General features: G+C 31.8%; 3 protein-coding genes across 3 annotated transcripts; 2 read left to right on the plus strand and 1 right to left on the minus strand.

Moving 5' to 3' along the window:
• Positions 1–208: 208 nt before the first annotated feature.
• LOC106392762 (hexahomomethionine N-hydroxylase-like) lies at positions 209–2,063 on the minus strand. Its single transcript, XM_048755450.1, has 4 exons — positions 1,643–2,063; positions 1,340–1,575; positions 981–1,254; positions 209–396 (listed from the first exon to the last, which is right to left on the minus strand). Exons 1-4 carry the CDS (start codon positions 2,061–2,063, stop codon positions 209–211), a joined length of 1,119 nt encoding a protein of 372 aa, XP_048611407.1.
• Positions 2,064–2,472: 409 nt separating this feature from the next.
• On the plus strand, positions 2,473–5,644 carry LOC111198451. The gene is made up of 3 exons (XM_022701729.2): positions 2,473–5,043; positions 5,127–5,475; positions 5,553–5,644. The coding sequence occupies exons 1-2, from the start codon at positions 4,059–4,061 to the stop codon at positions 5,390–5,392; spliced, it is 1,251 nt and encodes a 416-aa protein (XP_022557450.2). The 5' UTR covers positions 2,473–4,058; the 3' UTR covers positions 5,393–5,475; positions 5,553–5,644.
• A 1,003-nt stretch (positions 5,645–6,647) lies between these two features.
• LOC125585109 lies at positions 6,648–9,402 on the plus strand. Its single transcript, XM_048753547.1, has 5 exons — positions 6,648–7,437; positions 7,969–8,098; positions 8,150–8,437; positions 8,515–8,742; positions 8,822–9,402. Exons 1-5 carry the CDS (start codon positions 7,031–7,033, stop codon positions 9,185–9,187), a joined length of 1,419 nt encoding a protein of 472 aa, XP_048609504.1. The 5' UTR covers positions 6,648–7,030; the 3' UTR covers positions 9,188–9,402.
• The last annotated feature ends 7,074 nt before the right edge of the window (positions 9,403–16,476 follow it).

Consider the following 16,476-nt stretch of genomic DNA (forward strand, 5'->3'; position numbering starts at 1 on the left):
GATCTAAAATTATTTGATATGTATATAGTTTTATTTTCACTACAAATGTACAAAATATTACTGATTAAAATTTAAAATATTTTAAACATTATCTACGTATAAATTTTAAAGGGTAAAAAAAAATTTTGACCTAGGACTCGGACAATGTCGAGCCGGCGCTGCTTGGAGAAGCCTAGCTAACAACATGACGATCTTTGTTGCTCCAAGCTTAGGACCTGTGTAGCCACGCCGACCGGTGCCGAATACCACGAAACGCATGTCGGGCTCCATCTAAAGTCACATCCACTGGGTCCCTAGCATGATCAACAAGGTGTCGCTCTGGCTTGAACGCGTCAGGTTCCTCCCATGTCTTAGGGTTCCGACCAAGTCCTGGACAGCTCATAAGAATTTGACTACCTGTCGTTGCAATTTAAAATATATAACCACGTCATATTATGTTCGATTGTGTTCTTTTAAAATGCCCTATGTCATAAACTGTTTGACAGAAGTTAAGCAAGACCCCCTAAACCTCTAATATTTACTATGACTTGGATTGGTGACTGTATGTTTAAGGAAAAACAAAAACAAAATAATGAACAGAAATTCACTTGAAGAATTGAATAAATAAGAAAATAATAATTTTTGTTCAATTTGTTCCTCATAAAAATTGTAGAAACAAATATTTATTCATAAATTCTTTTAAACAAGAGAAAATTAGAGGACTGGAGTTATGATCCATGTGTAAAAAATTTAACAAAATTTCTAGGTATAAAATTTGATAATCATCATATTTTAAAAAAATGTGGTCACCAATTGAAACCTATATTTAATAAATTAATTTCTCCATATTGATACAATTAATATCTTGACCTTTTATTTTTTTATTTTTATTTTTTGGCGACAAACGGCTATTTTATTACTCAAACTTGAGATGGTCTGGGTATCTTGACATTTTATTAATATTGGGGCTTTAGCGTATATAATAAATATGAAATTTTGACCTTTGGGGACAAAATAACCAGCAAGAGTAGTATCTTCTCGGGCTCCATGAGGAGGCAAAAATGCATTAGGTGGGTGAAGCCGGAAAGATTCTTTGCAACAAGCTTTGATGTAGTTAAGTTGTGGTATGTCTGATTCCTGGATAAGCCTGTCTTTGCCAACTATAATGTTCAGTTCTTTTGTAGCTTTCTCAAGAATCTCTTGATGATTCAACATCTCCGCTATCGTCCACTCCACGGTATTCATTGTATTGTCGATGGTTGCAACATTGACATCCTACATATGGAATGCATGATAGTATGAAACATGCGTAAGAGATGAAACGCTAATTTGATTTTTTTTTTTCTTTTACAGTTCTTACCTTGCATTGAGCTCTAATCTCCTCAAATGTGAATAAATGTATTCCTTGATCATCTTTTTGCTTGATTGGAATATCGAGCCAATCTTCCTCCGTCTCGTTTCCGCCTTTGTCCCTCCACAAATGCATTCTCTCGCGGATGATCGGGTCGTTGCACCTGTTGATAATATCAACCGCTTCTCTTGCGTCCTTCTCCTCACCCTCGACGTTCCATCCTCTAAGAAAAGGGCGGTAGTCTGCTATAGTGAAGCCGAATAAACAATAGTTTAGTGACCATCACTTTCTTCGCTAGCTTCCACCGCTCACCGTAGGAAGAGAAACTAACGCCGTTGTAGCCATGACTTATGAGTCTGATCGAGTATGCCTCAGCTCTGTCTGCGAGAGCCTTGTCTTTTTCCCTAAGCACTTCTAGGGAAATCTCGCTTGAGGTTACGATAATGACATGGACGCCGCCGGCAAAACGGAAGCAAGCTATCTCCGTTTCCATATCTTCCATTACGCGGTGAATCCACTGATGAGCCGGCCGGTTCATGATCATTTGGAACAAGTTTCCAATGATCGGCCATCGTCCTGGGCCCGGAGGAAGTTGACCTTTTGATTCTTGGATCTCAAGGAACGTATTAGCTAAGGCCAGGACCAGCATAATGGAAAGCACAAGCGTGAAACTAGATGGATAGGTCACATTCATGTTCATATTATTATTTTTGCTTTTACGTGGGAGTGCCATGGTCTAGAGTTGCTATATATAAAACCGCTCAAACATCCCAAGTTCCCAACCAATGGGTAAAAAACAAAATACATATAACAATATTCTTTTTTTTTTTGGGTCAAACAGATAATAATATTCTATACACGCCATTTCATCAATAACTAACTTTGAAAAATTCTCCGCGGGACTCGAGTCATTTTTAAAGTTAGTTCTTCATGAAAGGGATTGTTTAGAATATTATTGTCTGTATTTTGTTTTTTACCCATTGGTTGGGAACTTGGGATGTTTGAGTGGGGTTTTATGAACTCATGGTTAGGGTCCCTGTTAGCACTACAAGAAAACATCAATATCAATATGGTAACTATTTCTGCAACTACAGTCTTTATGTAACCCATCTTTAACGAATTTGCAACAATTTTGCAACTACAATGAAAACGTCTTAAATAAGTTGCAAATGTATAACCAAATTTCGTGGTTGTAAATGAGTTGATTTATTGTCACGCTTTTGAGACATATTTGCAATTCTATTGCGAAGTCGCAACGTAGTAGCAATAAGGCAACTAAAGGGCAACCACGTTTGTTGTTGGAAAACCGGAGTTACAGATTAGTTGGAAAGATATTTAAATGTTGTAGTTGCAAAATTGTTGCATTTTTATTGTGATGAATTGTAAAAAAGTTGGTGTACACATGTTTTTTTGCACGGCGTTGGGAAGTAGGTACAACTAACTTTAGCAACTATTTTTTTAGTAGTTGCAAAATAGTTTCAAGTATTTCTCTATTTAAATCAATCGTCCATTCTCTTCTCATTTGTCCGAACAATTATTAAAAAAACGTTTTCATACACCAAAAAAAAATATCGTGAAAAGAAAAAACGTTTTATACAAAAGATGGGAGAAAACTATAATTACTGGAAATCTCGTGAGTGGATGTACAAAAGGATCGACGAAAGGACGAATAATATCTCATCCGAGTTTTCAGCCGGGGTGGAAGAGTTCATGAATTTTGCAAATAGCCAGCCATTAGCACAAAGCAGTGGCGGTAAGTTTTACTGCCCTTGTAGTGTATGTAAAAATGATAAATTTCTTACGGGGCGTAAAATTTGGAATCATCTATATACTAGAGGGTTTATGCCAGAATATTATGTTTGGTATATGCATGGGGAACAATTGAATATTGACTTAGGAACAAGTCATGTCAATTCAAATCATCCTAGTGGCAGTCAAACCGAAGTTAGGAATATAGATGATAGATATGTCGACATGGTGAATGATGCATTTCGTGGAACATCTGTTTATGATAACTATCATCAAAATGAAAGTTATCAAAATATGGAAGAGCCTAATTACGAGTCAAGAAAATTTTACGATATGTTAGAAGCTGCAAAACAACCATTGTATGATGGTTGTCACGAAGGTCACACTCAATTATCTTTAGCTGCTCGATTCATGAATATCAAGGCGGATAATAATTTGGGTGAAAAGTGCATGGACTCGTGGGCAGAACTTTTTACGGAATATCTATCGGCGGACAATCAAGCAACTGGTTCATATTACGAGACAGAGAAGTTGATGAGAAATTTAGGGCTCCCATTTTATACAATTGATGTGTGTATTAACAATTGTATGATCTTCTGGAAAGAAGATGAAAAATGGGATAACTGTCAATTTTGTGATGCACCACGATATAAGCCTAGCGAAGGACGAACCAAAATACCATTCAGCCGTATGTGGTATTTACCTGTTGCTGATAGACTAAAGAGAATGTATCAAAGCGAGAAGACTGCGGCTGCAATGAGATGGCATGCTGAGCACGAAGCAGAGGAGGGAGAGATGTGTCATCCATCTGATGGAGCGGAGTGGAAAAAATTTCAACAACTACATCGTCATTTTGCTGATGAACCCCACAATGTTTACTTGGGTTTATGTACAGATGGATTTAATCCATTTGGAATGTCCCGTAATCATTCATTATGGCCTGTAATCCTGACGCCATATAACTTACCTCCTGGTATATATGTGTATGAATGAAGAGTACTTGTTTCTTACAATTTTGAATTCTGGTCCAAATCATCCTCGCTCTAGTCTTGATGTTTTCCTTCGACCTCTTATTGATGAGTTGAAAGAGTTATGGAATAATGGAGTCGAGGCATTTGATGCATCATTAAATCAAAATTTTAATTTAAAGGCAGTGCTTATGTGGACGATTAGCGATTTTCCAGCATATGGAATGTTGTCTGGATGGACGACACATGGTAGATTATCGTGTCCAATTTGCATGGATGATACAAAAGCCTTTCAGTTGACAAATGGAAAGAAGACATGTTGGTTTGATTGTCACCGAAGGTATCTTCCTCATGGTCATCCGTTACGGAAGAACAAAACAAACTTTCTGAAGAGAAAGGATGCTTTGAATGATTATCCACCAAGAACTTTGACGGGTAAACAAGTTTTAAAAGAGCAGATAAGACAGGTCAATCCACCCAAAACATCTGAATGTGGTGGAAACGGTCATGATGTAAAGAAGAAAGGATATGGGAATTGGCATAATTGGCACAAAGAAAGCATCTTTTGGGAGCTACCGTATTGGACAGACCTTAATCTCCGGCATAATCTTGATGTGATGCACATTGAAAAGAATTTTTTTGATAACATCATCAATACTGTTATGAACGTTAAGGAGAAGTCAAAAGATACTGTTAAGGCACGATTGGATATAGCAATATTTTGCAATCGGAAAGATTTGCATGTTGATGATTATGGTAGAGCTCCATTTCCTATCTTCAGATTGACACCACAGGCAAAAGAACGCTTATTGGAATGTGTTAAACATGAGGTTAAATTTCCAGATGGCTATGCTTCAGACTTAGCCAGTTGTGTCGACATAGATGGAGGAAAATTTTCTGGTATGAAGAGTCATGATTGCCATGTTTTTATGGAAAGGCTACTTCCTTTTATCTTTGCAGAACTCTTACCGCGAAACGTACATCTTGCACTTTCAGGTACAAATAACAAGTCTTACATATGTGAATGATTAAACATATTACTACTTAATAAGTTTGCATTGAAAATTTGATTATTGTAGGGGTTGGAGTTTTCTTTCGCGACTTATGTTCCAGGTCATTGAAACAATTCACTGTTCGATCTTTGAAGGAAAATATAGTCATAATATTATGTAATTTGGAGAAGATCTTCCCACCTGTTTTCTTTGACGTCATGGAACACTTAGCTGTACATCTCCCGTATGAAGCTGAACTAGGCGGTCCTGTGCAATATAGGTGGATGTATCCATTTGAAAGGTTTTTCAAGAAATTAAAAAGCAAAGCTAAAAACAGAAGATATCCTGCATGATCGATTATTCAGTCATATATTAATGATGAGATATCTTATTTTTCGGAGCACTACTTTGCCGCACATATTCATACCAAATTAAGGTAAAACTTAAAAGCATTTACGGTGTAAATAAATGTTATTTAGATGTAATTTAATTTTTTAAGGTTTTTTGGGTCAGGTCCACAAGATTCGATGAAGGCGAAGCTCATGTTTATCATGTCCAAGGAATACCAGATATATTTACTCATGTAGGTCGTCCAAGTGGGAAAAGAAAAGAAGTATGGTTTTCTGAGAAAGATTATCAATGCGCACATGCGTATGTTTTGCGCAACTGTGAATATTTCCGACCATATGAAAGGTAAAATCTTTAGTTTCAGTTAAAAAAGTACTTGAGTAGTGAATAATATTGTAAAAACATATTCATTGCTGTGTAAATATTTTTTCTTTTTGGTTTTAGGTTATTTGAAGAACAAATTCGTTTTCAATATCCAGAACTCTCTGAAGAAGATATTTCAAGCAAATGCGATGAAGAATTTCCTACATGGATTAGAGATTTTGTATGTGTATATACTTAACCTTTATAGGTAGAAATATATATATATATATATTTATTCGTAATTTTTAATAATGCAGGTTGCTTCAACAATCAACTCTAGTGGCGCTGAATCTTTTCCTATATGGGTTCAAGATTTGGTTCAAGGTCCTCTGAATAAGGCATCAACTTGGCCCATCTATTTCACAAGAGGCTATTTGTCTAGTCTATTAACATGTATGTTTATGTAAGATAATAGATTGTGTTGAACTTATTATTTATGTATAATTATCGTTTCCAACTATTTCGTAACCCGGAGTCACAAATCAGTGACAAATTTTCAGACATTAAAACATTTGTGACTTATTTACAACTCATTTAATTAAGGTAGTCGCAAATTAGTTACGGATAGTACTAATATTAAAATTTACGTTAATTAGATTGATCATATGCACTTAGTAAACTAAAAAACGAAAACAATAAATATAATTTGAATCAATTTGAATAATACTATTTTTATGTAATGTCTCATGGTTTAGTAAATATAAAACAAATTGCTTTTGCGATATATGGTTAAGTGCAACTAATTTGACACTAATTTGTGAACAAGCGTGGTAGTTTAGTTATAAAACGGGGCTTATACAGTTGCTTTGTAACATATTTGCAACTACAAAATTTATTGTTATTGCTCTATAGTTGCAAAGTTTTTACTCTAATAGTCCAATAAACCAAATAAAATCTATATTGCAAATATTATAATATGTTACATCTGTTTCTTAAAAAGGCTCCAAAATAATAGCAAAATATTTTTCTTAATATTATAGTTTATTTTACATAAGAAAACCAACCATAATTCATTAGAAAGGCTCCAAAATAATAGGATATTTATTATAATTTGTTACTAATTTGCAACTAGTTGTTAGAAGTTGTTGCTCTTTGGTCTCACAAATTTGGCTCCAAAAAATTATCCCTAAATTTTGGCTAATTTACATTAACCCGCCTAATGTTTAGAGAGTAAATATTTTACCCACCCTAGTACGACTACGTTTAATACATTTATATTAAGAAACCCTTAATCAACGCCCCTTTCTTCTAACCTAATCTCTACTCACACAAAGGTCACGATGTCTGGAATTGGTAGATCAGTGAAAGGTCGCAGTGGTGGTCGTGGTGCGAGTCACGGTGGTGGTCGTGGTGCCACTCGTGGTGGGAGTCAAGCTGCTGGCGTTTGTAGCTCTTCCGGAAGAATTTACTTCGCCTCGAACCCTAGCACTTCTAATTTCAGAGACTCGGTGTCTGCTCCGGAGAATTCACCGCCGTCAGAGACTCTGCGTCAGTCCCCACCCGTGTCTGCTTCTTCACCGACTCGTGATGGTTCTTCTTCCCCGACGGAACAGCACCCGCATCAAACTCAAAACCCACATTCTCCTCCCCCTCAAAATTCGATGACTTTGGATGACCTGCTTGCAATTCCTGGACGTGAAAATCATCTTCCAGTCTTATCTCTAGTTCCAAAAGAGGGAAGTACTTGGTAAAGGATCTCACTTTATACATTGAGTTTGGTTTGTGTTTGTGTTTGATTTCATTTGGTTCACCTTAGAATTTCATTTGTTTTCTTTTTTTTTGCTTTGGTCTCATATCCATAGTTGAATTTCCTCTGTTTATATTTGATTGTTTGATCATAGATTCAAAGTTACGTTACACGTTTTTTTGAACATGTTCCATATTTATTTTTGGTTCTTCTCTGTGTTAGTAACACTTCTGTGAACACGTGTTTACTTTGGTTTCTTACATTTAGGTATTTGTCTTTGATGTTTCTGTTTTGAACAATTGGATTTGAGTTATGGTTTTGTTCCTTTCATTTTGTTGTTCTATCTGTTGTTAACTTTGCTTCAATGCCCTATCTTTAGTTCTTCTCTCACTTTATGGTTTCTATGCCTTTTAATTGTCAGATTGTAAAGAAATCTTGTTTATATTTGCATTCTTCTCTTATATTTTTATTTCTTTGAATTTATAGCAAACGTTTTTTTACTTGTAACCACTTCTTCTTTTCATCTTCAAGGTTTGATCGTGATGGTGGGAAGCTGACTCGAAAAATCTCAAAGCTCTTGAAAGCTAAGTTTGATGATGCGTATTACTGCTGGACAGTAACGCCTCCTGACATCCAACGTCGCTATTTTGAAGACTTTGCGGTATTAATTTATTAACATATTTTTATGTCAGATTTGCTTACTACTTACAAACAAGGACACCACTGGGATCGCTCGATCACCACACTTGTACGAGATGAGTTTGAAATCATCTGTCTTAATCGGATGAAAGGAATGGTGTGTCAAGCAAAGAGGAAAGGCATACGACCAGCTTGGATTGGAGATACATTGTGGAAAAAAATGTGCGCTTACTGGGCCACTGATGCAGCCAAGAAAAAGAGTGAAACCGCATCAAACAGTAGGAACTCTGACCGTGGTGGACTTGGGCCATTCAAGCACTTCGCAGGACAAATGTCCTTCTTACGTATTCAGCAAAATATGGTAACATACATGAACAATAACATTGTAAATTATAAGGTTTCATATTTTTCTGTTTCAAGTTCATTTTATAATTGTAGGAACCAGAATTGGGCAGATCTGTCAGTATTGGAGAAGTGTTTTTAAAGACTCATACTAAGGCTGATGGGACATTTAGTGATCTGAAGGCTGAGCAGATCGCCCAAGCTTATGAAAAGAAATTAGATGAGAAGATGTCCCAGGTTGAACAAGACGTGTGTGTGAATGGTGGTGATAGTTCTTACATTCCTGAGCTTTCACCAACTGAAATGAATGAGATCTTTCTTGAGGTAAACCATATAAACCATTGTAAAGTTTTTAATAAAGTTTTGTTAGCTATTAATAAGTGAAAGATTTCATTATTTTCAGACTACTACTTTGGATATGAGAGGACATGAGTATGGACTTGGTAGCCTTCTTCCACTATATGGCAACAAAAAGAGAAAAGGAGGTCCTGGAACTTCAACTTCTTCTGCATTTGCACACTTGCAACAACAACTTGAAGCTTCTCAACGTCTAATTGAAGAGCAAGCAGCGGCAAATACTCGACGTGATGCTGAAACCGCAGCAGCCAATGCTCGACGTGATGCTGAAACAGCAGCTCGAGATGCAGAGCATCAAAGCCAGATCAATACTTTGAAGATGCTGCTCACCTATATGCAAGGTAAAGACCCATCATTCTCGGAGTTTATGATCGCAGCGTCTGCATCTGCGACAACTACTCCTATGCCATAAGTAGTTAATAAGTTCTTTTTTGGTTGGCAAAGATAAGTAGTTTATGATTTCTTTTTTTGGTTGGCAAAGATAAGTAGTTTATGATTTCTTTTTTTGGTTGCCAATGATAAGTAGTTCATAACTCCTTTTTGGGTTGGCAAAGATAAGTAGTTGCCATTTGTATAAAACAAAAATCTTAAGTATTTTGTATTTTAAAGTTTAAGGAATTCAATGGATGTTCCAAAATTAGTATCAAAACTAGATTTTATTAATATTCTACTTTCAGATTATAATTTAGCAACTAAATATACAAATAATGTTGTTACAAATCAGTCAGCATAATCCCAACTATATTGCCACAACATTACAAATAATATAGTTGCAAATCAGTCATTATATTTTGTGACAATTTTGCAACTCTCAAAAGGGTGTAGTTGCAAATCAGTCGCTCTACTTATAACAATGCAGTTGCAAAATAGTCACTATATTTTGTGACTTAATTGAGACTACCTAATATTATACAGTTGCTTATATGTTACTAATATTTGTGACTAAATTAGGACTGCATTAACCAAAGTAGTAGCTAATTAGCGATAAACATTTTGTGAAATAAATTAGTTGCTAATTGGTAACAACAATATAAATATTTGCAACCTTTTTTCGAGTTGTGGTATAGTGGCTAATGTACCACTAAGTTTCGTAGTTGCAAATTAGTTGCAAATTATCAACGGATTTGCAACCATTTCTATTTGCGACGAAGCTTTTCTAACCGTACAAGGTAGTTACAAATGAGTTACGAAATTCTTATTTACAACCATTTAGTGACTAATATTGTAGTTGCAAACTCAATGTTTTCTTGTAGTGTAGGAAATACGGTAGGCGTAACGCGTGCGGCCGGTCCGGGCCTAGCGAGTTGAGAGAAAATCGGGGATTAAGCGGAGATTAATTTTGTACAGTTTTACATATATATCTGTTATATGTAAGATAAGTATAAAAATGCGGAGTGGTTAAGTGGCTTTTGCTCACTTATTCCAACTAGACTTCTCGGGTTCGAAGCTCAGATCATGTTTTCTTTTTGTTTATTTACTCGTTTTGTCTTTAGTGTGCATTAAAAGACCATCTTGTCGCCATCTTCTTTCTCACTTCGTAGATCTGAAAATATGCATTTCGTCTCAGACATATTTTTCAAGATAATGGCATGTTTTTACTGGTTTTCTTTAAGTTTTCACTCACTAATAACATAGCTTGAACTCAACATATGATTTTCAAACCAAATTATACAAGTTTTCTGAAACTCAAACAACCGGATTTCTTTAATAACTCGCCGACGTTTGCAATAAAGCGGTTAACTCGGACTTTACTCGCTCGTCCGCGTTACACCTCCGAACAACCTCAATTCACCACGGCGTGCTTCCGGTTTGCGCAAACGCGGCCGCGTACTCGGCAACTCGCCCGAGTTTTAGAACAAGGGTTAGGGGTTACCTTGTCAGTTAGTTGGTAACTTTGTACTATTTGGAAGTTATTGGGAGTTTAATCGAATATACATCAGTAGATGACCAAAAAAGAATATTATTATATGTATGAGTTTTTATTTCTAAATACTAATATATTTTAATTGTTTTATGAAAAAAAGTTTGTCAACTACATCAAATATAATATAATATGGTCGAAAACATTCCAGGTATGAAAATATGTCAACAGCACCACTAACTTTATGTTAATCCATATCACATGTACAAAGTTAAAAATAATATGGTAAGAACAACGTAATTAGGTTTAATTGATTTTTACACTAGTTACTGGGGCCTGTCCGTAATTTATTAAACTTGGGGAAAAAATAGATCGGAGGAAAAATATAAAATCAATTTTAGAATCTGTCATTGGAGAAATTCGTGTGTGACACTGTGATTTCGGAGGATTCAGTTGCAGGAAGAGGGTTCATCATCAGGAAAACATTGTTGAGATGTAAGAGTCATCATCATATCACTCACCCAAAGTCATACGAAGACATAAGACGCTTTATGCAAAGCTTGGAGACATTCTTTGGCACGAACTGTAGGGGGGATTTTAAAAAGTAAGTATAGGTTTTTTCACCTCTGTTCTTAAGTGTAGGTTTGTCACTCAGTTCTCAGTTCTTGTCCTTAGTTTCTGGTTGGATTAACCTTAATTTGTGTCTGATTAATATTATCTAAAACTTAATTTTCTAGTGCAAGTGAAGATTGAAGAAGCTTCAATTCAGCCTCATGAAGATACATAAAACAGACACAGAAGCAGGCTTTTCCCTGCAAGTGCCATGTCCAGCAACTTATGGGAGATCTTGTTCATCTAATGAATAACCAAATGACAAGAGAAATTATGGCTATTAATTAAAAAGAAAGAAGAGTAGCAAAATTTATTGTCTTCTTGGCTCTCTCCTCCTTGAATAACCGATTTTTATTTATTTAAATTGAGTCTAAGTTTAATAAATTACAGATTGATCCTATTAACTAGTGTAAAAATCAATTAAACCTAATTGTGTAGTTCTCACCATACTATTTTCAGTTTCGTACATGTAGTATTGATTAACATAAAGTTTGTGATGTTATTGACATATTTCCATATTTGAGATGTTTTCTGCCATATTACCCTATATTTGGTGTAGCCGACAAATTTGTTTCCTAGTTTTATTCATAAAGAGTAAGAATACATGGCATCACTGAGAATGGAGGTTCACTGAGAATGGCAGAAATGGGGATCAAAGTTGTTAATGAGAGGTTCATTGATTTTTACAATAATGGCAACTATCTAATTTTCCGGAAAAAAATTAGTGTTAGAAGTACTAATGATCAAATACGGTTTCACTTCATTTATAAATTTGAAAATTTATCTGATCATTATGCTGATTTTTTTTATCACCATTCTTTCAACTAATGTATTTGCACAAGTAGAGAAATGCATGATTAACAACATTTTTTTTCTTTTGAAACACACATGATTAACAGCATAATATATGCCATAAATATCAATGGGTTAGGTATTACTTTGGGTGTGGCGAATGCAGCAAAACATGTCACAAAAATCAATAAGCATGACTCGGCAGTTTCAATTCACACAAAAAAACATTTATTTTGTGGTGGTACACAGGGGCGGATGCAGGAAGGCGTTGGGTGTGGCATGTGCCCCACATAAAATATTTTTTTTCCTTTAATAGTTAACAAAAAATCTATGTAGATACTAGGCCTGAGACGGATCGGATATCCGGACTATTTTAAGGTATCCGGATCCTTATCCGGCGGATCCATAATTTTACTATCCTTATCCGGATTTGGAGTTCTCGGATATCGGGATGTCGGATATCCTTCTAAAAATTGTAATATACGGCAGATATCCAGATCCGGATTTGGATGATTAAAATAAATAAAATAATAATATTAATACATATAAAATATTAGCAATAATTTAAAAATAAAAAATATATAATGTTTTTAATTATTTCTATGTATAATATTACAAAATTTACATATACTATTATAAAAATGAAAATATATTAAATAAAATTAGTTTTTATATATAGATATTACTATTTTAAAATAATTATTAATAAAATTTACGGATCCGGATATCCGGACTAAGAAATCAAGATATCCGGATCCGGCTTTGACGGATCCAACATTTTACTATCCGGATTCGGTCCCTCCGGATATCCGGATTTTCGAATCGGATCCGGATCGAATCTCGGATCGAATCCGGATCTCGGATAAAAGTCCCAAGCCTAGTAGATACCCTTCATCTGAGCATTTTCTACATTGCATGCCCCATACTAAATGAGTGGCTAGATCCGCCCCTGGTGGTACATGCCATGAAAATGTGTTTACAACGAAAAACTTCTTTTAGGTATCATTGAACTTTTCTCTAAATGGACAGTCCATTTGCACCCAAACTCCTCTTTAATCAATTGACTATATGTTTTCTTACACCAGCCACCAGGTGCAATAATAAATTTTTGAAATTTAAATTATATTTAAAATAAAATTTTATTAATATTGTAGATGTTATTATTTTTTATCAATATTTTAATATGAATTTGATTAATTAAATATAAAATTAAGATAAAAATCATTTTTATTGTAAATTATATTTAAGAATATGTATATATCTAAAATTATAATCTTAGATAGATTTTTTTAATCTATTTATTTTGTTAAATATATTAAATCAATTTCTGTAAATTAATAAAAAATTGATATAAAATTGAATAAGTATCAAAAATCAAATTTTGTAGATATATAACAGAAACTAATGATTTTACGATTAAAATTTTATAATTTTATTAAAAATTATAGAAATTTTGAGTAATAAAAACTGTATAATTATAAAAGATAAAATAAAATAATATTTTGAATTTGTAATGTCATATAAATATATTTATTATAATGATGATGTATAAATTATTACTATATTCTAAAAAGTTTACTAAAAATATAAATCAACATTAAATATAAGGTATGAATTATTACTTTATTCAAAAAAAAATTACAAAATATATAAAGCACCATTAAATGTATTGTTCATATCATATTTAACCATAAATCATACCATCAATTTTACTAGCCATGTAACATTTTTTTTTTGTGAAATTGATTGTAAACAAAATACGTGGCAAATCATTTTTCAAATTATGTCCATCGCATAACAACTTAAAAACATCACCGTAATTTACTTGAACAGCACGTTTGATCAATCATCGCTCACATTATGTCAATTGTCAAGGATGATCATATCCACATGCATATATATGTTTTATTTCTTTAAACAATGGAAACACAATAATCTATACTAATAAAAAAGACCTTTTGAGGCTCCATGGAGCGTCCACATCAGCAAAAAAAAAATCTTCCGAAAGATGACACGTGGCATAAAATATAGTTTTATATTTTAATATTACTAATTTCGAAAATTATAAATAACATGTAAACATACAGTATAAAAAACGGAAAAACTACATTAAACATATGTAAGATTACAATTTTTCACTTAAAAAAAAATATGGCTTATCTCCATAATGTAACATTACCGTTTTATAAAAAAAAACAAAAAAATTATATATAATTTCGAAAATAATAAATATATGTAAACATACAACATAAAAATGAAAATACTACATTAAACATATGTAAAATTACCATTTTTCACTAAAAAAAAAGACGGTTTATCTCCATAATGTAACATTACTATTTTGTAAAAAAAACATTATATATAATTTTGAAAATAAAAATAATATGTAAACATACAACATAAAAAATAGAAATACTACATTAAACATATGTAAGTTTACCATTTTATATTTAAAAATAAAAATAATATGTAAACATACAATATAAAAAAATGGAAAAACTACATCAAACATATGTAAGATTACCATTTTTCACTAAAAAAACGGCTTATCTCCATAATGTAACATTACCATTTTATAAAAAAAGAAAAAAAAAACATAAATATAACTATTTGACTATTTGTCCAAGTTCTTCTATTAAAAATTATATATAATGTTTTTTTTACAAAATAGTAATGTTACATTATGGAGATAAGCCGTCTTTTTTTTTAGTGAAAAATTGTAATCTTACATATGTTTAATGTAGTATTTCTATTTTTTATGTTGTATGTTTACATATATTTATTATTTTCGAAATTATATATAATTTTTTTGTTTTTTTTATAAAACAGTAATGTTACATTATGGAGATAAGCTGTGTTTTTTTAAGTGAAAAATGGTAATCTTACATATGTTTAATGTAGTTTTTCCGTTTTTATGTTGTATGTTTACATATTATTTATAATTTTCGAAATTAGTAATATTAAAATATAAAACTATATTTTATGCCACGTGTCATCTTTCGGGAGGTTTTTTTTGCTGATGTGGACGCTCCATGGAGCCTCAAAAGGTCTCTTTTATAATTTCGAAAATAATAAATATATGTAAACATACAACATAAAAAATGGAAATACTACATTAAACATATGTAAGATTACCATTTTTCACTAAAAAAAAGACGGCTTATCTCCATAATGTAACATTACTATTTTGTAAAAAAAAACATTATATATAATTTCGAAAATAATAAATAATATGTAAACATACAACATAAAAAATGGAAATACTACATTAAACATATGTATGATTACCATTTTACATTTAAAAATAAAAATAATATGTAAACATACAACATAAAAAATGGAAAAACTACAATAAACATATGTAAGATTACCATTTTTCACTTAAAAAACGGCTTATCTCCATAATGTAACATTACCATTTTATAAAAAAAGAAAAAAACATAAATATAACTATTTGACTATTTGTCCAAGTTCTCTATTAAACATTGCCGTTTTACATTAAAAATGGAAAAAAACATTAAGATTTAAACATGTATCTTAAAATATAAAATATAGATATTAACTAAATATAAAGTATATGAAAAATATCTATATTTTATATTTTAAAATGTAAAATATAATTATCATATTATTAACAATCAATATATAGAAAAATAAATAATAAGTAGATATTATAAATATATAAATATTTGAATTATATATACAGTAAATGCACAATTTTTAAAATATGGAAAGAGTACATTAAATATTAAACATCTATTTTAAAATGTAAAATATAGATATTAAGTAAATAGAAAGTATAAGAAAAAGAAATACACAACTTAAAAACAATGGAAAAAGTATATTAATATTTAAACATATATCTTAAAATGTAAAATATAGATATTACGCAAATAGAAAGTATAAGAAAAGGAAATATACAATTTAAAAAAATGGAAAAAGTACATTAGTATTTAAACATCTATCTTAAAATGTAAATCTATCTTAAAATATAAAATTATTAGTAAATAGAAAGTATAAGAAATAGAAATACACAATATAAAAAAAAAATAAGTAATATATAATATAAGTAAATACGTAATTTAAAAATGGAAAATTACATTAAGATTTAAAAATATATCTTAAATTTTAAAATATAGATATTACGTAAATAGAAAGTATAACAAATGGAAATATACAATTTAAAGAAAATAGAAAATATACATTAAGATTTAAACATCTATCTTAAAATGTAAAATAGAGATATTAAGTAAATAAAAAGTACAAGAAATAGAAATACATATACATGAAAATAAATAATAAGCAAATAATGTAAATATATAATATATGAATTATATATATAATAATAAGTAAATACACATTTTTTTTAAAAAAATGGAAAAAGTTCATTAAGCATTAAACTTCTATCTTAAAATGTAAAATATATAATATAAGTA

The sequence above is a fragment of the Brassica napus genome, chromosome C4 (assembly GCF_020379485.1).
Source record: "Brassica napus cultivar Da-Ae chromosome C4, Da-Ae, whole genome shotgun sequence".
NCBI lineage: Eukaryota > Viridiplantae > Streptophyta > Magnoliopsida > Brassicales > Brassicaceae > Brassica > Brassica napus.

Coding starts and splice junctions, on each gene's coding strand:
- LOC111198451 (XM_022701729.2), top strand. CDS start 4,059: ATGTGTATGAATGAAGAGTACTTGTTTCTTACAATTTTGAATTCTGGT. Junction 5,044..5,126: donor CGTACATCTTGCACTTTCAG/GTACAAATAACA, acceptor TGATTATTGTAG/GGGTTGGAGTTTTCTTTCGC.
- LOC125585109 (XM_048753547.1), top strand. CDS start 7,031: ATGTCTGGAATTGGTAGATCAGTGAAAGGTCGCAGTGGTGGTCGTGGT. Junction 8,438..8,514: donor TACGTATTCAGCAAAATATG/GTAACATACATG, acceptor TTATAATTGTAG/GAACCAGAATTGGGCAGATC. Junction 8,743..8,821: donor TGAATGAGATCTTTCTTGAG/GTAAACCATATA, acceptor CATTATTTTCAG/ACTACTACTTTGGATATGAG.
- LOC106392762 (XM_048755450.1), bottom strand. CDS start 2,063: ATGGCACTCCCACGTAAAAGCAAAAATAATAATATGAACATGAATGTG. Junction 1,576..1,642: donor CGTTAGTTTCTCTTCCTACG/GTGAGCGGTGGA, acceptor GCTTCACTATAG/CAGACTACCGCCCTTTTCTT. Junction 397..980: donor TGGTTATTTTGTCCCCAAAG/GTCAAAATTTCA, acceptor TTGCAACGACAG/GTAGTCAAATTCTTATGAGC.